Source organism: Vanellus vanellus, assembly GCF_965231255.1.
Source record: "Vanellus vanellus genome assembly, chromosome: 1".
Taxonomy (NCBI): Eukaryota; Metazoa; Chordata; class Aves; order Charadriiformes; family Charadriidae; genus Vanellus; species Vanellus vanellus.
The window spans coordinates 115323454-115345661 of record NC_138905.1 but is presented as its reverse complement, the minus strand read 5'-3'; the positions used below and the strand labels follow the sequence as shown (position 1 = coordinate 115345661).

At 41.8% G+C, this 22208-nt stretch overlaps 2 protein-coding genes across 2 annotated transcripts in view; one reads left to right on the top strand and one right to left on the bottom strand.

The window, feature by feature from the left end:
• Nucleotides 1-2880, bottom strand: part of LOC309686087 (junctional adhesion molecule B-like) — a gene marked incomplete at its 5' end in the record, with an annotated part of 42215 nt that extends 39335 nt beyond the window's left edge. Inside the window, one exon of the mRNA XM_082498617.1 lies at nt 2826-2880. Coding sequence (XP_082354743.1) covers nt 2826-2880 — 55 coding nt within the window. The remainder of the gene's footprint in view (nt 1-2825) is intronic.
• An 8425-nt stretch (nt 2881-11305) lies between these two features.
• Nucleotides 11306-21263, top strand: LOC309686088 (large ribosomal subunit protein mL39-like). Its single transcript, XM_082498618.1, has 10 exons — nt 11306-11373; nt 11926-12132; nt 12487-12626; nt 13131-13230; nt 13870-13937; nt 15252-15364; nt 17937-18002; nt 19220-19373; nt 20039-20086; nt 21127-21263. Exons 1-10 carry the CDS (start codon nt 11322-11324, stop codon nt 21211-21213), a joined length of 1035 nt encoding a protein of 344 aa, XP_082354744.1. The 5' UTR covers nt 11306-11321; the 3' UTR covers nt 21214-21263.
• The last annotated feature ends 945 nt before the right edge of the window (nt 21264-22208 follow it).

Here is a 22208-nt window from a genome sequence, read left to right as displayed (position 1 = left end):
GGTTTATGCTATTATGTTGTACAGGTATTACTAGAGAAGTATGTAGTCTTACAAATTTAAGAAAACCCATCTCACCTGAATACAGAGACAGATTTAAAAATTGGAGTAAGTCCTTACCAAGTTAATCCAGCAAACAAAGAGGATTCAACAGAAGACTGGAGGTTGACAATATTCTCAATTTTGAGTACATCAATTGTATATCACATATACTCTGGAAAGCATAGTTTAAAGACTTCCACTGTCAGTTCCTACGGCCAATGCAGTCATGCTTTACAGTTTCTTGTTGAGGGTGGGGGGGAAGACACAAAAGGCTTTTTTGGCCTTGAACCTCTGTATCTGGCTGAAAGATTCCTGAGCACTAAGGAATGTTTGTTTTAAAGACAAAAACAAGCAAACAAACAAACACATGCTCACCTTATTTGTTGCTCAAACTGCCCCAGTGAGCTCCATCAAATGTTTATGCAAGACTACTATTTATTGCCTCTGCATTGTCCTCACACAGACACATTGTACTGAATTTGCTTCCAGCTTCACCAGCTTACATTTAATTTCTACTGTATGCTAATGCAAGAAAAATCACACCTAGAAGCTTCACAAAAAGGCCAGTTCATCAGTACATACCATCTCCTCCAGAGTAGCTGTAATGATTAATAACAATAATTTCTGGACATTTTCTAACTGTCTTGCCAACAGGGTTCACAAGTCTTACTCTGTAGCACCTTTTAAAGCTTTCCAGATAGCATCAGTTTCAGGACCTCATGCCAACAGAGAATATGATTGAAGACCTCCAACTCCCTTATTTTCCCCTCAATTAAAGGTGAAAGAGAAGCTTTAAATCCAAGAAACCACTATTTCTGTGGGTCATTAGTACTTCTTAGTAGGTTCTCACTAAAAAGCAATCCAAACTTCATCTACCTCAGCACTGTTCTTGGCTATGCTGATGTCCTTTCACCAACAGCTCTTAATTTCTGCAGCTAAACTACCAAGCAAGTTCTCTAGACCCACTCCACAATATAATGTTCACATGCTTCAGGTACCAACCACTACTTTCTTTTCCTCATCAGTTTCTGCCCATTCCCCACTACCTCTATAGCACGTTGGGCCCCAGTCCCACATAAAAGACCGCTCAGCCCATGTGTTGTCTGACTTGGACGCCAGTATTACTCAGTCTTATTGTTCTTGTGAACCTACTTCAGCCACAGGAGCAGCAGCAGACTCCCGATTGCCTGGATTTCTGCCTGGATTTCCTCTGGCTCACACAAACAATCGACATTTGCACACCCACCTACAGTCGCTTTCTTCATGCAAAGACTTCTTATCAGCACCTTGCTGGTAAACTTTCTCCCCACCTGGTGTATCTTGGGAATTGGGACAGGAAGAGGAAAAAAAATAAATGCAAGTCTGACAACAATGTAGGCACCAGACTTTGATCCACTGTACGGCTTCCAAACCACCCTCTATCATTTCCTCACTGGTCAAAGCCAGCACCGCCAGCAGACACAACTAAGCAGAAAGCTGAGCAGCCTGAAGACACTGAAACCTGTCACCAAAAAAAAAAAAAAGAAACCCACAGCAGCCTCATCTGCTCAGATATACCCATGCAGTTAACAACAAACAAAGACAAAAGAGATCAAAGAAAATAATTTTTATTATTACTTACTATATGAAAGAGAAACTCTGCGCCAGCTGCCCATCCAACAGCCCAACATTACCATAAGGTCTCATAAAAGCAAAGAGAGAGGAAAAGAAAAACCACCACCAAACCAAAGACCTAACAGACACGTGTCACTTCAGGTCTCTCCTTGACCGGACTCATCCCTCCTCAGCAAAAAAAGGAGCTTACACACACACAAGTTTCTGTCAGGTGAGGAGGAAGGAAAGGTAAACTACAAAACATACCCTACTTCATCAGCACTGTGGATGTCCCACATCCACAGTGGACTGAACCTGTTCCAGGCTGGTCCCAGGTGGTCACTCCATTGGCAAGACTGTGCTACGTAATTCTTTTCAAAGCATTATTTCCATGTACAGCCTCTTTCCCTAAAGTATCAGCAAGACACAAGAAGCATACAACAGGAGCACAGTAAGATGTGATCTGAAAGTGACAGCCTTATCACACGACTGGCACTACCAACACTGCATATTAATGTGGCCCCACGGTACTTTTTTTTTTTCTTATTTGCCTGTGCTTTCTGGGTGGGGCAGCTTTTGCCAACTTATTTTAATATTACATACCCCTCTACCCCCTTTTTGTTTGTTTTGGGTTTTTTTTGTTTTGCTTTTTTAACCAGTTAGACAATAGAACATAAGTCTGTTCTACACCTGCAGCATCCTGGGCTAGCAAGCGAGACCATGCTCCCATCACTTGCTCACTCATCCCGTAGAGGCCACCAAAAAAGCAAACCACGCAGCCCGCATCCTAAACTTCGCATCACTGCAGAAAGCCGCTGCCTTCGCGCTGACACGGGTCCGGCTTAGAACAAGTTACATCTGCGCGCAAACAAGAGACACATGGAAACTATCAGGGCGCAGTGCTGCCCCGGCTGCAGCGAGGGACGCCCTCGCTTTTACCGCCCTGTTGGGAGTCGGGACTCGGCTCCTCTCGCTCCGGGGTGGAGGGGGAAACGCCGTCCCGCCGCCGCCACCGTTCCCCTCGCCCTGGCCCTGTTCGGAGCCCACCGGAGCAGGACCCGGGGAACCGAGACCTCCCTCCCCTCAACACACACACACGCTCCGGGGGGACCGTTCCGCCCCGCGACCGGGCGGCCCCCGGAGGGAGCGGTACCGCGGTACCCCCACGCGGGGAAGGGACAACGGCCACTTACAGCTCAGGACCCCCAAGTAACCGAGGAGCAGCAGGCGGAGGCTGCGACTCGCCATCTTCCCGGCAACGGCCGCTCCCCACCGGCGGCAGCCGCTAATAACCGCCGGCGGCGGGGCGTGGGGCGCGGCCCGGGGCGGGGGGGACGGACCGGCCCGGCCCGGCCCGGCCTCGCTTAGCCTCGGCCCGGGGGAAAACGGGGCGGCGCCGGGGCCGCCTCGGACAGCGACCGTGGAGCAGGTGCGGCAGCCGGGGCGCAACTCCCGCGCCCGCCGGGATCTGCCTCCGCCCCGGCGGAGCTTCCTCGTGCTGCTCCCGCCGGCCCCGGCCCCCGCCCCCGCCCCCGCCTCCTCCTTCTCCTCCTCCTCCGCCGCCACCCCAAAACTTTGAACGTGCCCGAGGAGGCGCCTACCCGCCCCGTACCGGCTCCCAGCAGGGGAGACGCGGCGGGCGGCAGCTCCGGGTGCATCGCCCTCCTCCTTCTCCTCTTCCTCCTCGTCCTCGCCATGGGGCCAGTGCGGTGCCACGCGCATCCCGGGGCCGCACTGTGCTGTATGTAGCAGCTCTTCCCTCCGAATTACTTTTTTTTTTTAATTATTATTGTCTTTTTTTTTTTTTTTTTAACCGCTAGGTCTTCCTAAGCTGAAGGACATTTGTTGCGACAGGATAAACTTTTCATTCCGGAAAAAAACTTAACCTTCTCAAAGCTGACCGTAGTCCCTGTCGGGGACCTTTCCCGAAGTCAAACCCACGCGGGTTGGAAGCGGGAATAATCGGGGAACGAACCCGCGGGGAGGCGGCGGGCGCCGGTGGGAGCCGCAGCGGCCCCTTCTGCCTGCGGGGCTGGGGCCGAGGAACCACCCCCCCACCCCCCCCGCGACCGCGGGGCACGGCCCTCAGCCAGCACACGGCGACCTTCAAAGGCTTTTTTATTAATAGTTTATACCAGTCTAGCACTAAATATCCAGGAGGTCTCATGGCTCTTTAAATTTATGAATCAAGGAAAATTACTCACTGTGACAGTTAATAGCGCATCTGAGCCATTTTGAACGACATCTTAAAAATATGTTACCACTGATGTAATGCGGTTCTGTAACAAGAAAAGTATCGCAAGCATTTCTTTGATAACCAGAACAGCAACGTTGGCTATACTTTGTTACAGTGTAGCAAAACGAGGAAAGATTATTTAGAAATAAAATCTCTAGCAGCTATTTTAATGGAGACCGAAGAAGTAGGATGCCATGATGCTCTTCATATCAAAATCTTCTTAGCTTGTTTTTCACATGCAAAAATATATTTAGAATACAAGTGATCTTTCTGCAAAAAATATGTATATATATATATACACACTATATATTACCAGTGCAATGGTGACATGCATTTAATAAAATCAAAACTATTTCATAGGCAACAGAAAAGTTCTTTATTTTGTGTGGCCTAACGCATCATAACTTTTAGCATATACAGAATTTCATTGATTTCAGTAGAACTGCTTTACTGTTTAAAGCCACGCAGTGATAGAAAAACTGTGGTGATATAAAATTTAAATATAAGGGAGGGGCCAGGTGCAAAAGGTGTAGAGGTAGGGAATGTTAAGAAATGGCAGTACAGAATTAAATTAAGGGATAGCTCATAGGATGACTGCTAAACTGAGGTAATGACAATGAATTGATGAGGGGAATGAAGAGATGAATCGTGAGAAGGTATCCCATGAGACAATGGGAGGAAGATAGACTTGTACAGTAGCCTTTCCACAGCAAACATTCAGTTCTACTTGCCCACATACATAGACTCACATATAGGGTTTAATTTGGATTTCATTAAGATGACTCTTATACCACAGTAAATCCACTTAAATGCATCAAGTTTATGTAAGCATGAGGTCATTTTTTTTTTTTTTTTCTGTTCACTGTTTTGTTTCTCTTGCAAATGAAACAAACATCCAGTGTACAGGGTTGTCTCCCCAGCATTTCTCTGACTTTTTCTAGTACAGTTTCACAGGACTTTCACAGTTTCTTTACGTTCCTCTCTTTTATTTCAGCAACACCTAGATCATGGTTTCTCGACTTGCTTTATACAACTGCAGGAAACACCAGCAACTAAATGAGGGTATTCCGAATGCGTTTACAGAATTATTGGAAAACCGGTTGTAATGCATACAGTTCATTTAATGTGCATACTTTTTCTGTATGTACTTTGCTAAACAAAGGTGTTCTTAAAAATACTAAGTCCTTTGATAGAAGAGTACAAGACTGCTATCCATATTTTTAATATTTTTAAGTTAAATGTAGTAAAAATATTTTCATTAAACAGTACATAGAGCCAAACATGGGTTGCACAGTTATTCTTGGAGAGCTTTCCATGGAGACTCCTTTTTAGAATAATAAAAATAGTCTGTAATTAACATCTGCACACAGAATGCCAGTCAAGAATAGCTATCTTATTTTGTAATAACTATTCTAGTCAAGTTCTTTGTGTAGAAAAGCCTTTAAGAATTGTGCTGAAGTGCAACATGATTTCAAGACGTGGATCCTTCTTAATGATCTCAGTAATTCATAAACCAAAAGATTACCCGCATTTCATTAGATGATATTTTAGATAAATCTACATTCTTACACTGCAATGGAATTCTTTCTCCTTTTAATGAAACTTTCTATTAAAAATGCAGAGTGCTGATGATAACCTGCTCTAACAACACAAGTTTATCTCTTTTATTATGGTACCATCACTCTGTTAAAGACCTCCTTTCTAAAACAGTTTTGAAAAATAATTTTCAAAAATTCTGTGAAACGGTATGAGCTGAAACTCTGACTCTTTGCTTTGGGAATGTTTCATTTTTCTTAGCTATAGAATGATAAAAATGAATACAGAGGAATTAACCTATATTAAGAAGTTACTTCTTCTGGTGATTTCTCCACTCAAAATAGGTTTCATTTTGCAGAAGGAACAAAACCAAATCACCCTAGATTTATTTTTCTGCACCTTGCAGGCTGATTTCTAGAATAACTTTGCGGTATAATACTAAAAAAATCAGTACAACAAGTTAGGATACGTGGTTACAAATGTGTTGCAACATAAATACTTGAACACATTACAGTTAGGTAAGAGAGGAAGATTATTATGATTCCTCTTTCAAAAACATGCATAGCATAGGGGGGAAAGTAGCTCGGTACAAGAAGAGAACTGGCTGTTTAATTAACGCTTAGAAGAGTAAAATGTTAATTCCTGTGTAATCACCCATCTGTCATGCCTTACACATACCAAACTAGAAGGCAGTCATGGGATAGCTAATGAATGTTCATCCTTGCACCTCCATTGAAAAAAAAAAAAAGCTTAATGAAAGGCAATGCTTCCCTAATATATCCTATTGAGGCATAAATCTGACATATCTCAAGTTTACTTGTTGAATTTAAGTAGATCAACTAGTGTAACCCTAGCTTCATGTAAGCAAATGCACATTTTGTATTGTGTTGATGAGCAGGTAGTGTGGATGTGCGACGATTTGTAAGTAGCTCATCTCTTTTTAGTGGAGTGAAAACATCAAAGATTACAGATATGCACCACTTTTCCCCTTTCTTCCTGTGCTTTCCTAAGTTCAGTGTTCTTTAAACTTTTTAGTGTCTCTTAGCTGATCTATAGTAGCAGGTAGCCCAGCAAGGATCTGGAACCACTGAGGGAGAAAGTAAAAGATATAGGAAAAAAGCACTCCTGTGCATAAGTATACCTCTATCTTTATTTATATGGAGAGCTGATTGTTGTTGGAATTTACATTGTTTAGGTTTCAATCAAGAAGACACCTTTGAATATTTTTCCATATTCAAAGAAGAAGAAACAGATTTTCTCATACTTCTAAAAGAGGAACATTGTGTTTGAGGTGGTCAGAGATGCCATTTGAGATTTGGTGCCATAGCCTGTGGGTTAAATCTCTGTACATGCCTTTTTTCTGAGCACACCAAATTATTGTCACAAAGGTTTGTTCTAGTAAGCGCTGAAGACAGGAGCGCATAGCTGTAGAGTGACTGTTCTGGCGTGATTCTGAGCATGGCAATGGGACAAGTTGATGGAAATCTATGTTGTAACACTGCTAAAACAGATTCCACTTAATAAAGTAGCTTAATCATCAAAATATGTATTTCGTGCTCCATGTTACAAACGTCGTTTCTGAAACTCATTGATCGATGTGCTATGTATTTTTTGTTGTGCCCATACTACCAGCCTGCAGTACATTGAATCTGTCAGCTTGAAAGCCCTGCTCTTCACTATGAAGAATTATCAGCAGCTGTGTGTAAGTGTGTGGAGAGGTTGATATCTAGGGATATTTTTTTTCTTTTGCAGTTTTAGCTGTCACCACACCTAGCTTTTTATAATGTCCTGGGGTATTGCTTTAATGGCTATCCACTCCTTGCTCCTTTCTGCTTCTTGGCCTTGTCTCCTTTCTATTTCTGTGGCATCTTGTTATTTTGTTTCACTGCTTCATGTTAGTTGCTTTAGCTGTTGTCTGGAAAAAAAATCTGTTAGCTAGCAGATTATCTGCTTATTATGTACTTCGAAACTGAAAACTGTGAGCAAGTATAGTTTTGAGAAAAGAAGCAAAAAAATTTCAGATATTCTTTTTTTCCACGAAGCTGTTGTTGATGTTTAAAGAGACTATGCCAGTTTAGTCATCTTGCTATAGCGAAAACGATTGGAGCGCTGTGATAGAACACTGTATCTCTATTAGACTGTTAAAATATTTCATATCTAATGTGTCAGCCAAACTTGAACAAGGAAAGCCAGAAAATGTGAGGGTAGAACAAAATAACAGTAATACAAATTGCTTGTTCTCTGTAGCTTTTTTTCTGTTAATATCCCCCTCCATTTTCTGGAATGTCTTGTATAATTTTATCTTTGACTTGCAAAGTACAGTATCAATGACATTTTTTTCAAGTGAATTTGCAAGATCACTGCCACTGAGGAGACAGCTCAGTAGCAATCAAAGGTACCTTTCTAAAAGAGATACAACAAATTGGATGGCATTGGACATTTCCTGATACAACCTAAGCAACAGTGGACGATGCATTAGCCATGATGCTGATGGTGCTACATTCAGAATTATTTCACCACAGCGTGCACAGGAATGTGTGTATGAAGCTGCCCTTTAAGCCAGGTCACTGAAATAATGTGAATAAGACATAATCTTTCAGCAAAACTGATCCTGCAATTTGTATCACTTCAGTGTTCTTTGTGTTCGGCGCCTTGTACAGCGCTGCCACAGTTATCTACCTAGAGCGTAAGCAGTGAGAAATGGATGAGAATGGCAAAGGAAGGGGTAGGAGTTTTTAAGCCAGTTTTGCTTTTGAGGCAATCTTGCTTCCATAAGAGCCATAAACTGTCATGGTTTGTCACTTATCCATTACGGTTGGGTCATGTATTATGGCATAAGAGCACTTAATGAGGTTACTGTTGCCTCACAGGGCAACCTCCCATTTTCTTCTGCTCATTAGAAACTAACATCCATAGTTAGATCCAAGACACAGGGCTTTATGAAGTCTGATACCTTGTAATTATTCTTGGACACTTTTGTCACCTGTCTCTTCTTGGTACCACAAACATGCTCCGTGTTGGACTTCAGCCTAACCCTTCCCAGAGTACTTCTTAATCAGAAAGCCTTTGTCTTTTGGCATTGAGGGATTGACAGCTGGGGGGATTGCACCAAGCCTTTACATTTACTGCCATGTTTAGCAACCTCCAGCTTGCCCTCAGCAAAGTCCATGGGGTTCCAGTGGACCCAGGGGTTTTTACCCTTCCACAGAAGCCTCAAGTAAATATATTGTCATAAACAACTAAATATATTGTCATAAACAGAGAAATGACATTACGGTTGTGAGCCAGCTATGTCAGCATGAATCAAAAATAAGGTTGGAGACTGAACTTTTTAATTAACCCCAAATCTATGCTATTGTTGTGCGTCTTTTCTGCTTTTGTCCGGGAGCTGTAGAGATGCCAGCTGAACCTTTGGTGAAATTTCCAGTGGCTTTGGATGTCTTTTGATTTCCACTGGGGTGTAAAGTTTTGCACTGTTCCACTGGGGTGTAAAGTTTTGCACTGTCACTCCATTGGACAGGGATTTCCAAAAGGCAGAGGGCTATGACCATGCTCCTTCTGTAGTCTTCAGTGTGTTACAAGTCCCTGACGGTTTTTATCTGCATTGTGCTTCCAGCGCAGCATCAAACAAGTGGTAGGAGGGACCAGATGTTCTACCACCATTTTTTGGAAGATTAAGTTGAATAAAAGTTGCAAATACTTGTACAAGAGAAGACTTAGAGATTAGAAAGTGTCAGTTTAAAACAGAGAGACATATAATAAAGTGCAGTATCAAATAGGATTTTACTCCCATCGTTCAAGACTTTCTCAGAGTGACAGAATAGGGTTTGTTTCTGTCACTTTGCATACGTTTTGAATTTACCTCCTCATAGAGTAAAAATGTTCTTTTTATACCCTACATTGTGAACTTTGTTTTGTTTGGTTGGTTGCTTTTTTTTATTATTATTATTTAAGACAAAACAATTATGTGATGTGGTCATTGACCGCATATGATTCCTCACACCATAGAAAAAAAAAGTTAATAGAAGAAATGGTGTAGTTGAACTGTAATGACATAAGTAATAACAAAATCTTTGTGTTTCTCAGGACCTTTCACCTCAAGGCTATAAACTGTTTCACATGTGCAAGTATGTAGCCTACAATAAGCCTGGTGCACTAAAAAATAACTTGTATTTATCTAGTTTTAAAATACGAGGAAGTAGGATGATGGACTTGCTGAAATTCTTAATCTATCAAATAATGAAATGAAGGGCACCAATAGCTACTGTACTTGCACACCTGGTTTTCTGGATGAGAGCCCGGGTGAGCAGGGAAGGCAGTGCCAGGTACTGAACAGGGAGGAGCCAGCTGTCCCACTGCTCTGCAGACGTGTTTCCACAGTGGAAAATTCTCTATCTGTTGCCGGCCCTTGCCAGCATTAACACACTTTTATTTTTTTGATGCTGAGTTTAATTACATCCTTTGGCTCTTAATGACACTAATTCAGCGCAACTGTTTGACATTGGCATTCCTGACGGCTATTGTTATACCGTTGCCAATCAGGGATTGGGCTGAAGACCACCATCAGCTAAATTGTAAAGCATTGAAACACATTCTGAGTTATTTCACAAATTTTAACACAAGCCATGGTTTTCCTACCTGGGCAGTAGCTAGTTTGTGCTTGGCTTCAGTCTTTTGGGGAGGAAAGGCAGTAGGGAGGTCGGTGATGGCGAAGGGGAGCTGCAGTTACACGGGTCTGCCCATGGCCCTGCCACAGCAGGGAGCTGGGCACCAAAGATCATTTCCACCAGCCACCAGGCTGTTAATGCTGTAACCTCACTACTACATATCTGCAATCCTTACTAGGAGATGACTGAATCACAGAATCATAAACTCATAGGCTCATAGAATACCAGATTGGAAGGGACTTCAAGAACCACCTGGTCCAAGCTTGCTTAGCAAGAGCACGGTCTAGACGAGGTGGCCCAGCACCCTATCCAGCTGAATCTTAGAAGTGTCCAATGATGGGGAATCCACTACTTCTCTGGGAAGATTATTCCAGTGGGTGATTGTTCCCATTGTGAAAAATTGTCTTCTTGTGTCCAATTGGAATCTCCCCTGGTGTAACTTGTATGCGTTACCCCTCATCTTTTCGATGTGACTCCTTGTAAAAAAGGAGTCTCCGACTTCTTTGTAGCCACCTTTTAAATACTGGAACATGGTGATAAGGTCTCCCCTAAGCCTTCTTTTCTCAAGGCTGAACAAACCCAGTTCTCTCAGCCTTTCCTCACAAGGCAGGCTTCCCAGTCCTTTGATCACCTTGGTGGCCCTTCTCTGGGCCCTCTCCAGCACACCCACATCTTTTTTTGTATAGCGGGGACCAAAACTGAACACAGTATTCCAGGTGTGGCCTGACAAGTGCTGAGTAAAGTGGGATAACGACTTCTTTATCTCTGCTGGTGATGCCCTTGACGATGCAGCCCAGCATCCTGCTGGCTTTCTTAGCCGCTGCTGCACACTATTCGCTCACATTGAGCTTGTCGTCCACCAGGACCCCTGAACACCTTCAGGCCACCCAAAAGCCGCTGGTTTTGGGGATGACCTTACTGCCTGGCGAAATAGGGCCAGTCGAGGCAAAGGGAGGACAGAGGGGTACGCCTGGCCCCCAATGGCAAGCGGAACCGGCATATACGCAGTGCGGCCTCAGAAGGGAGAGCTAAAAGCCGAGGCCGAGGAGGGCCGGCTCCCCCATGCGCTGCGGGCAGCCGCCGCCGCCGCCCCGCAAGCCCGAGGCGGCCCCGGCCTCTGCCCCGGCCCGGGCCCCGCGGCGCCGCCTGGCGGCCGCGGGAGGACCGGCGGGCGGAACCGCGCTGCCGCCGCCGCCGTTTCCCCCGGAGCCGGAGGAGGAAGCACCGGGGAGGCGGGACTGGGCCGGAACATGGCGGCGCTCTGGGCCGCCGTCTGCCTGCGGGGCAGCCGTGCGGGGCGGCGTAAGTGGCGGCGGGCCGGGGCCGGGGGCGGTTGCAGCGGGGCGTCGGGTGTGCGCGGGGCCGGGCCGGGCCGGGCCGGGCTGGGCTTGTCCTACGCCGGTGCTTTTGAGGGGCCCGGCCTGGGGCGGCCGGGCCTGGCCGGGCGGGGCGGGGCGGCGCGGGCCGGGCTGAGGAGGCCGCTGTGGGCGCAGGCCGGGCGGATGCCGCCGTGGGGAGGAGGGGGCCCTGGGGACGGGGCGGCCGTGGGGAGGAGGCGCGGGTGCGGTGGCGGCGTCGCGGAGCGGTGGCGGGCCGCAGGGGCCTGTGTGGGGGAAGGGCCTTTGCAGCCAGAGGACGTCGTGTCCGAGTTTTCTGTTGTGACTGCAGGCGGGCGCCGCAGGGAGCGAGAGTGGACGGGCAGCGAGAGCTGCTGCAGTGGTCACCTTGTGCACATTGAGACAGACACCTGGGTTAGCAGTGCAGCGGCACGTCCTCCTTTGTGTAGAAGCGAGTGTCTTATAAAGAGGCTTTAAAACCTCCTTATTGCTTATTTTCAATCATTCCTCTTACCAGGATTCATCTCCACGCAGACTGTTTCTCGACTGACGTCAGAAGAAGTGATTCAGATGCGTAATGAGCTCTTCACCAAAGAGAAAGAGAGACAGTTATCTTTGTATCCACGAATTGAGAAAATTGAAGTAAAATACACTGGGAAGTCTCACCCCGGAAGTGTGTTTGTAATGAACAAAGCTTTGTCCACTCCGTACAATTGTGCCATGCGTAAGTGAACGGACTCTTAAACTAATGTTGTGCCACTGGTGATGAAAATTGCGCCGCCAGTTGCAGTGCTTGTCATCCAAATTTGAAATATTTATTAATATTATTGGCGTTTTAATGATCAAGATAACAGATAAGCATTCAGAATATTTGTAGTTGGTATGCTTAAAATACATTTGTACTAAAACACATCAGCAGAAACTGAGTTAATTTTTGGAGGCTGCATGAACAGATCATTCTTGCAAGTAATTTACACAAGTGAAACTTGTAGTTTGTTATTATAAATGCAGGGGTCTAAACTGCTGACTCTGAGGAGTATGGTTAATAACTGTGTAATACTTTTTTCATTTTCTTTAGACTTAAGTGAATGGCATTGCAGCAAATCCGTTCTAGCTCTTGTGGATGGTGAAGCCTGGGATATGTATAGACCCTTGACCAAATCCTGTGAAATCCAGTTCCTTACTTTCAAAGATGAAGATCCAGAGGAAGTCAACAAGGTAAGTCTGTAAACCCATTACAGGTGAGCCTGATTATGACTGCTTCATTCTGTAGAATGTCTGTCAGCAGACACTTCAACCTTTCAGTTCCGTGTCTGTCTGCTTTCTTGAACTTTGTTGTTGTGAAAGTTCAGATATTTTTAATAGTTGCTTGGCACATCATGGCTATTGTTAATGGGACCAGGGTGTGGGCTAGGTGATGTGCGGGCATCCCTTTCAACCTATATTGTTGTATTATTCTATGATTTCAGATTTAAGTATCTCCAGGGAAACATCTGCCTTGCATTTTAAGTGCAGTTTTGATTTTTTTGATTGATTCTATATAGAGATTCATCTCCAAATAGAAGTTTAAATACTAAAGAAAGTAACGATTGGGTTGACAGCTAGGTTTGTGCCTAATTCAGTTAAATGTTGGTGTTCATTTGGAATAAATAGCTGGTGTTCATCTAGTATGGGTTGTCAGTCTCTAGGTAATAAATCTCTGTTTTGAAATTCTCTTTATAGGCCTATTGGCGTTCCTGTGCCATGATCATGGCGTGTGTGTTAAAGCGGGCATTCAAAGATGAGTACTCAGTGAGTCTGATCAAAGCTCCAGAAGTGCCAGGTGATACGTGTTTTATACTGATTGTCTTGTCTTTTGGTGCTTCTTATGTGACTGCCTAATAACGTTACCAAAAAAATCAGAAGCTCATTTTCCAATGTTTGAAGGTACTTAGCATTAATTTGTGTATTACATGCTGTTGTTGAAGGCTTTAATGTATAGCAATCACACTGAAAACATTTTTGTTATCCAAGTGCAGAAAATTGGCCTGTGGCAACTGGGTTTCAGACCGCTTAGGATTTCATAGGCTAAGTTAGTAACTTGAAGACATAACCTTTTTATTGTGACGTTCCACAAATAAGGTATTTAGAAGATGTGATGTGTTTCTGTGAAATTTGTCCTAATAACTACATAACCTTGTGAGCACTTGTATACATCATAATTTTTAGTAATGCATCAAGTTGGAAGATTATTGAAGTACAAACAGGGTTAGTAACAACTTTTGCTTATCTGTGACCTGGTGCAGGTTTAATCTGCTATTTGACTGTGTAATCACAGCTGAAAATGTATATTTTGTGGTGGATTTCTTGTGATCGTTTTGTTTTTCTTCTAATTGACTTTGATATAAGTGTGTATTATGGCAATGAAATACGTACTGTGTTACAAACATGAATAGTTTTCTCTTTGGAATTTGAATTGCAGTGATCTCTGGAGCTTTCTGTTATGATGTAATTTTGGACAATAGACTGAATGACTGGAAACCAACAAACGTAAGCACAATAACTTTTCAAAAAGTTGTAAAGCTTGCATCCTTGTGTAATGGTTCTTTTCTAATGGGGAGGAGAGGGTGGTGAGGTTTTTTTTCTTTTCATAGGGTATATCTACACTAGTATTTTATTTTAGGTCAGGAGTACTCTTTGGAAACTCATTTCTGCATTTACCATATACTTTTTTTCATGGAAGACTGGTCTCAGAGCACACAAACTGGGTTCCTTTCAGATGAAATTAAACCTAGAGCTGTGTTCCAAATACTTACAGGTTTTAAGTGTATGGGGCTAGAGTAGCTGTAGTCTGAAATACAATTCCCAAAATAGTTGGCGTGAGGGTTGGGACCTCAGTGCCATCTTTGTTACTCTACAGATGTGCCACTCAGCCACTCTTGCATCGTAATGTAGATGTAGAATAGATAGCCCTATAGCCTTTGTGTGACTAGACCCCTCTGAAAATAGAAACGTGTGTAATAAGTGTATTTTCACCTAGTGGTTTACAGCATAATCAGTCTATTGTTGTAAAAGAACCATGAGCACATTCAGCTGAAGCTTTCCTTAATGACTCGCTTATGGTTCATGCTCATTGGTAAATTTAATTATCTAAAACCTTAAAGTCTCTTAACTAGTAGCTGGTGTCATCAGAATTGTTTTACTCGTCTGGTCCCAATTCTTGTTCTCATGCCGAAATATTAGCAGAGGTGTGTATGGCTAACAAAACAATGTTAGGACAATACAGATTTTTTCTTCAATATGATCTTGTAGTTGAAGTAACTTAGTTTGAAATGTTTTCTAAGTGATCTTATAAATGTAATTTCTCTTAATAAAAAATTCTTATTTATCAACAGTTCTGAGTATGCAGAGCTTTGGATTCTGGACCAAAGTGATCAATGTCTGTTTATTAATTATTCAGTAGTTTTTCCTTTTGATTCCATCAGAATAGAGGTCATTTATAAATGGAATCACGACTCTGGGAAACAGGGTACACAGATGAATATTTTAACAGTAGAAAGACTGTATGTGTATATATCACGTTGGGAAAACCCGAGAAGTGTAACTCTAAACAATACGTATCGTTTTTGATGGAAAAATGCCTGTTGATTTCACTGGGCATTGAATCACTCCATTCAAACAGCAATAATCTGTAGCAATCTGTTGCAGATAAATATTGAGTTACAATCCTACAGCACTGTTCTTAGGATTTATAGTAGATGATCTGTATTGTTTTGGCTAATATTTAGTGTTTTCTATGCTTTGTTTATTTAGTACAGCTGTGAAACAGTGGTGACAGTTTTGTATGTATCAACTGTGTTTTAGGACAACTTCCGTTCCTTTACAAGGGATGCTGGAAAGCTAATTCATAAAGACCTGCCGTTTGAAACACTGCTTGTTGAGGCGAAAGTTGCACGTGAAATGTTTCAACATAACAGGTAAGCGTCTGAATTTGCCTTTCTTTCAGACAGGCAGTTAGAAATTAATTTAAATCTCTGGTTGTTTTTGTAAATCTAAAATGTGACAGGGGAAGTAAGAAGGTACTTCTCCCACTACTCTGAATGAACTTTTCTCCGTTCTCTTTATTACACTACCTTACTCCATTTTTAATGTCCTCTCCAGAGGACAACACCAGGCACCTTTGCTAGATGTTGTTTTGTGACAAATGGAAAGACTGTAGACTTCTTACTTTAATAGTGAGCTTCAAGATTTCACCGCTTTTTAATTGAAGCTCTGGTGGTTAGACGTGGCGTGCTAGTTACTGTCAACCTTCACTGAAAGGCTGTCATATTCAAAGAAACGTAGATTTTTCATATCTTGGTATCTTCAAATGAAGATTTGATGAAATGCAGTTTTTGAGCTATGCAGGGTAAAATGGGTAAAATACTGTGGCCTGTGCTGTAAAAGAAGGCTTGTTCAAAACACTCCAGTTGTCTTTGCTGCAAAAAGCAGTTAAGCAATGTTTTGGGAAAAAAATTCTCTGGTCCACAGCTTTTTGGCAGTTGGAGAGAAGTGGGTGGGAATGATAAATAATTTATACTTTTGTGAACCAAAATAAATTTACGCTAAAGCTAAAGTTGCAAAAATAACTAGTTTTTTTTAGCTTAATAATGATGATATTAGTGTGACATATAGACTAGCACCTCTTTGCTATGTTGGCTTGCAAGTTTTGACAGCAGGTGGGAGCTGACTTTTGACAATAGCTTTAGACATTTTGCATGGATTTGTGTGTGTGTGTAGAAAGAGCAGAGAACACTTTGCTGTCTTGGAGGACCACACATTGCATAAAATGAGTTTAGGTGATCTGATACTGTCTTCTAGTCTTACATGTGACTTGAAAAATTCTTATTTTTATTTGAAGTAGAAGGTTCATTTTATCTGTCTGCTGAGAGAGCATGGCCCTCCTATAACATATGCATAGGTATATATATATATATATATATATATATATATATAATAGAGTAGAATAGTCATGAATGAAATAGTCTTTTCAGTTGGAGGGGACCTACAATGACCATCTAGTCCAACTGCCTGATTAATCCAGCTGACCCAAAGTTAAAGCGTGTTGTAAAGGGCATTGTCCAAATGCCTCTTAAACACACAGACTTGGGGCAGTGACGACCTCTCTGGGAAATCTGTTCCACTGTCTGACCACCCTTTTGGTAAAGACATGCTTCCTAATGTCCAGTCTAAACCTTTCCTGATGCATCTTTGAGCCGTTCCCACGCATCCTGTCACTGGATCCCAGGGAGAAGAGATCAGCACCTCCTTGTCCACTTCCCCTCCTCAGGAAGCTGTAGAGAGCAATGAGGTTGCCCCTCAGCCTCCTTTTCTCTGAACTAGACAAGCCCAAAGTCCTCAGCCACTCCTCATGGGACCTTCCTTCCAGCCCTTTCACCAGCTTTGTTGCCTTTCTCTGGATGCTTTCAAGGACCTTCACGTCCTTTGTAAATTGCGAGGCCCAGAACTGCACAAGGTACTCAAGGTGAGGCCGCACCAACGCTGAATACAGCAGGATAATCACCTCTTTTGACTGGCTGATGATGCTGTGTGTGATGCACCTCAGAATGCAGTTTGCCCTCTTGGCTGCCAGTGCATACTGCTGACTCCTGCTGACCCTGCTGTTGACCAGCACCCCCATATCCCTTTCTGCAGGGCTGCTCTTCAGCCACTCCTCTCCCAATTTATACTTGTGCCTGGTGTTATTTCCTCCCAGGTGCAGAATCTGGCATTTTGACTTGTTAAATTTCATCCTATTAATCATAGCCCAATGCTCCAATCTATCTAGATCCCACTGCAAGGATTTCTGTCCCTCAGGTGAGTCAACAGCAACTCCCAGTTTGGTATCGGCAGCAAACTTGCTAACGGTGCATTCAACTCCTGCATCCAGATCATTGATCTGAACAGAACTGGCCCTAGAATTGAACCCTGAGGAGCACTGCTGGTGACTGGTTGCCAGGCAGATGTAGCTCCATTCACTACAGCCCTTTGAGCTGTGCCCTTCAGTCAGTTCTTCACCCACTGCACCGTGAGCCCACACATCCCACAGTAGGACAGCTTGTCCAGAAGGATGCTGTGAGGGACAGTATCAAAACCCTTACTGAAATCCAGAAAAACTACAGCCGCTGCCTTCCGTTCATCCACTAGGCAGGTGACCTTATCATAGAAGGATATCAAATTAGTTAAACAGGACTTTCTTTCCCTTTGTGAACCCATGTCGACTGTGGCTGATGATTGCGTTATTCTTTAGATGCCTTTCAATAGTACTCAGTATAATTTTCTCTGTAATTTTTCCAGGAACTGAGGTTAGACTGACAGCTCTCTGTGACATGCTTTATGAGACATGCCAATAAGTGTTGTCATATAAAATTAAGAATTAAAAATAATGCTTGTATTTATGCGAGCTTTGAAACAGGTTTAAAGAATGCTCCTTAAATCGATCTCTTTAAGTATTCTTGTAAGAACTAGGTGTTAAAGGTAAGGATTTTTTCTTTTTTTTGTCTTGTTCAGATATAAAATGGAGTTGATAGAACGAAAAGCTTCACAGAATATGGAAGGAAATGTAACGTTACATAGGTGAGCAAAACTGAACTCTCATTCTGTAATGATTTGCTGAAAGATTTGATTACATTGCAAGTACTCTCTGCAATTGAAAAGAGTAAGTTGTGATGGTTTTCAATTTAGAAATTGCTTGTATTCATTGCTGTCTGTACTCTGTCTTAAGTTGTTGTTTGGGTGGCTTTCTTTATACAATCATTGTTTTGTGGTACTTAACACTTGGTGGGTCTCACTACATTTCTATTTCTATTTTAAAGGGTGGTGCCAGAGAAGTCTTACTGCTTTAAATATTTTTACATAAAATCTAAATAAATCTCTAGAGCTTGGCAGGTTAAATAAAATACAAACCAAACACTTGTTTGAAAACAAGAGTTAGCATTGTATAGTGGATTTTTCTTCCAAAGTTGTAAAGGTCTTCCTAACTGGCAAGCTACTGCCTTGTAGTGGTGGAGATGAGAATGGAGCTGGCTCCTGGGATACAGTGCAAGATGTAAAGTTCTTAGGCTGGAGGCAGGAAGCTTGTATTGTATCTCAGGCATGCAAAAGAATTTGTGACTAGCTTAGGCTAGTGTAGGGTATTCAGTTTTCTAGATGTCTAAATTGTTCTGCATTTGATTTTGGAGTCCGCATCTCTCTAAAGGAACAGACATCTTTGCACTGACGGTTCTTGAAACTTTAGAATGATGTTATATCTGTTGTTCTTCCTTCCTCCCACTCTCTAATTTGCTCAGTAAGAGGGAAAATGGGATTAGCTGTTGTTTTCTGGGAGAGGTTTGTTCTGAATGTTCTTTGCTGTATGTCTTTTTGTCTCTCGCTTTTTTAAATGGAATTGCAGTTTTCCAAGACCTGAAAAGGAAATACCTGTGCAGGTTGTAAATACTGTACTGTGGAAAATGTGTGATCTCGGAGACAAATCTTTTTCTGGTGAATGACAGATTTATCCCATGTGTAAAACCAACATGGCTTCAAAGATTTGTTAAACCTAGAGTCTTCTTTTGAGACTTGAGGTTTAAATTTCATAATTAATTTTAGGAAGTTTTGTGACCTTTACTTTTGCTTCAGGAGATCTAGAAGTGCTGAACTGGGATTTGTTTAGATTTGGTTTGGGATTTGTGTGGATTTTCTTACATCTGTTCTGTAGATAGGAATTTGCTAATCAAAAATAAAAACAAATAGGCTTGTACTTCTCTCCGAGTGTATTTGTCATAGGGTTTTTTTTTATTTGCTCCCATCAGGTTTGGTGACTTTGTAGATGTTACTGAAGGCCCTCATATTCCAAGGACAAGTTTCTGTTTCCAGTATGAGATAACGGCAGCCCATAATCTTCAGACTAATCAATCTGAATTGATAAGGAGGTTCCAGGGTGTGTCCCTGCCAATCCATTTGAAGGTAACTAATCCATTTTGTAAAGGTTTTCCTTCTTTAAGTTAGGGCATTTGGCTTACTTTCCAATCTTTATTATATGCTCTGCTGGTAGCCAAATGTTAATTCCCAGGTGAGAACAGCAGAAAGGAAAGACAAATGATCATGACTGTGTTGGATAGTTGGGGTTCGTTTTCCTGGAACTATTGTGGATGTGAAATCAGAACTAGAAAAGTTTGCATGAGAGGACCCTTGATGTTATTTTTCAATAAGTCTTTTATGACATCAAAGTAAAAGTTAATGACAATAACCAAAAAAGTCCTAGCACCAATCAGTCTTAAACTAAGGCTTTGCAGAACTATGGGTGGAGGCAAGAGTCTTTCTTACCATTTCTGTTGGCTTACGTGATTTTGACCTGTGCTCTAGCACATGCGCTATTGTCTCAGTGGAGGAGTTTTCAAGGGACAATTGGGCACTGAGTTTCTCACCTCATCTCTGTGTACCCTTCTTCATCATAAGATTTTAATTCCCATGTTTTGCCCACTACTGCCTCAAGGATTCCACACAATGAATGGGTATGATCAGCAGACATTTATTCAAGTCCCCAAAGGAATATGGGCAAATTGGACACAGAAATCATAACCTGGGTTTTTTTGGCCTCCAATAACATTATTTAATGACATTTTATACAGGCTCACCACACTGTGTGGCACAAACTGCTGGAAAGATCGAAGAGGCTGGTAAGTCTAATTAGCAGTGAAGTACAGCTTACCAAATATAAAGATATGCTGTAATAGAGTAGAATTTGAATGATTAGGGATGGGTAATATCTTCAAAAACATACCTTCAAGAAATGTTCACAGGTGAAGAAAAATCAGATGCATGTGAAATCTCTTAAGCTGCTGTTAATTATCACTTTAAACTATATCAGTATTTTTCAAATTAATCTCTAGAACTAATGTTGGTATCACATGTGTGTAAAACTTAAAATTATTTTTTCCTGGTTTAATCGTGAACATGAAATAAGAAAACTAAAAATTGGAATAACGTGTTTACACTTACCTAGTTTTTAGGTAGTAACAAGTTCTCTGCTGCAGGTTTGAGAGAATGCATACGAACACATTTATTACAAGTAAATGAAGGGATAAAAGCTGATACCACTGGGTGAACTTAGGTGGAAGTTACTGGACATAAAAGGGAATGCTATTTCAGTAAGCTGCATAAATGCACTAGCTAGAGTATTTTTTGCCTGTTTAAAATCTACATGGAAAATAAGAGTTCCTTGTAAGCATTCTTCTGTTAAACAACCAGTGTTTCAAAGTTGAAATGTAGTTATCCAAGAGAAGCTTTACAATGACTTGAATAAACGCAAAAAGCAAGTTTTTAAGATAAATGGAACTATAAAATATCATAACCAGAGACTCACTATCAAGGCATGCTTAAACGTAGGAAACCTTCATAAGAATTAAACAGCAGATGTTGTGGAGCCGTCAGATCAAATATTTTACTTATTTGTGTGAAGAGAGAGGGGAAAAAAAAAAAAAGCTCTGTGTCTACTGAAACTTGTTAGCCGAGGATGCGTTCAGAGCCTAACCCATGATATTTTTCTATGAAATTAGTTTGAAGATGCTTGTCATTCAGGTTGTTTAATTTTGGAGACAATAATTGTCTTTGTAGGCTGTCCTTTCTTGTTACAGTGACAGTATGAGGGGAGGTTTTCCAGGATCAAGGATAATGAAGTAATTCTAAAAAATGTAACAAAATCGGTATGTTTCTGCAGGTCACTGAAGAAAAGTATTTGGAAGCAGCAGCAGAATGTCATGAGGCAAAAGATGGAACTGAAGAAGGAAAAACTGTATCAATTTAAATCAACTTTAACATCTAAATGTACATAATAAAATGTGTATTTTTACATGACTTGTGCTGCATGTAATAATGTAATGTGCGCTTAATTTGAATCTCTGCACCTAAATCACAGATAGATAAAAAGCCACTGTCAGACATTTCAGTCCACTTTAAAAATTTCACTTAAAAAAAAAAAGAGGGGAGGGGGCAGAAGATAGTGCTTTATTTGTGATAACTCATCTTGCAAGTTACCTTTGTCCTTATCTCCACAACAATTGTATGTGTCTGTATGTTGTCCCCTGTGATTAGTGCAGTTCGGCCTACAGACTGTAGTTGAACTGGCAGCTGGAAAGGCCATCCCCTTTATCTTGATGTAATTTCAAGACCCCTTGTTTGGTCTTCCATGAAGAAAGTATTTCTTTCTAATTTCTGACCTGATATGTTTGTTTCTTGCTGGAACTTCCCAATGAAATTCTGCGGAGTTCTTTGCCTACTGCAATAGAAAGTCAAGACAAACAATATCCTAAGAAAAAAAAGCACCCTTTCAGAAGCCCATAAAGGGTTCCAAAAGATTATTATTTTACCCGTTTTGATTTCCTGTCAGAATTGAAATTGGATACTCCATTGTGTTTCTGGTTCAAAAGACTCCATTCAGTAGACAGCTGTGTAATTGCCATTGCTTTACTAATACGAAAATAGCAGAATGTAAAAGCTGAAATGTTCTTTGAGTTTAATATTTTCTGCTGTACAACTGCAGTTAAAGATCATTTTCAAGAATAGTACCAGGAATGTGGTCTATTACTTGCATCCCCAGTGTAGTAAGATTTATTATGCATTTTCATTCTTTGATATTTAAATATGGTGACTTCAATTAAATTTCCCAAGAGGTTTTCGTTAGGTGATGTTTTCTGACATTTTGTATTTTCATCCCTAGCTCATTAGAGCTGTTCTCATTGTACCAGAAGAGATTTTTATTACTTTTTGAAGGGCAAATAGTTTCTCTAAATTTTATCCCGA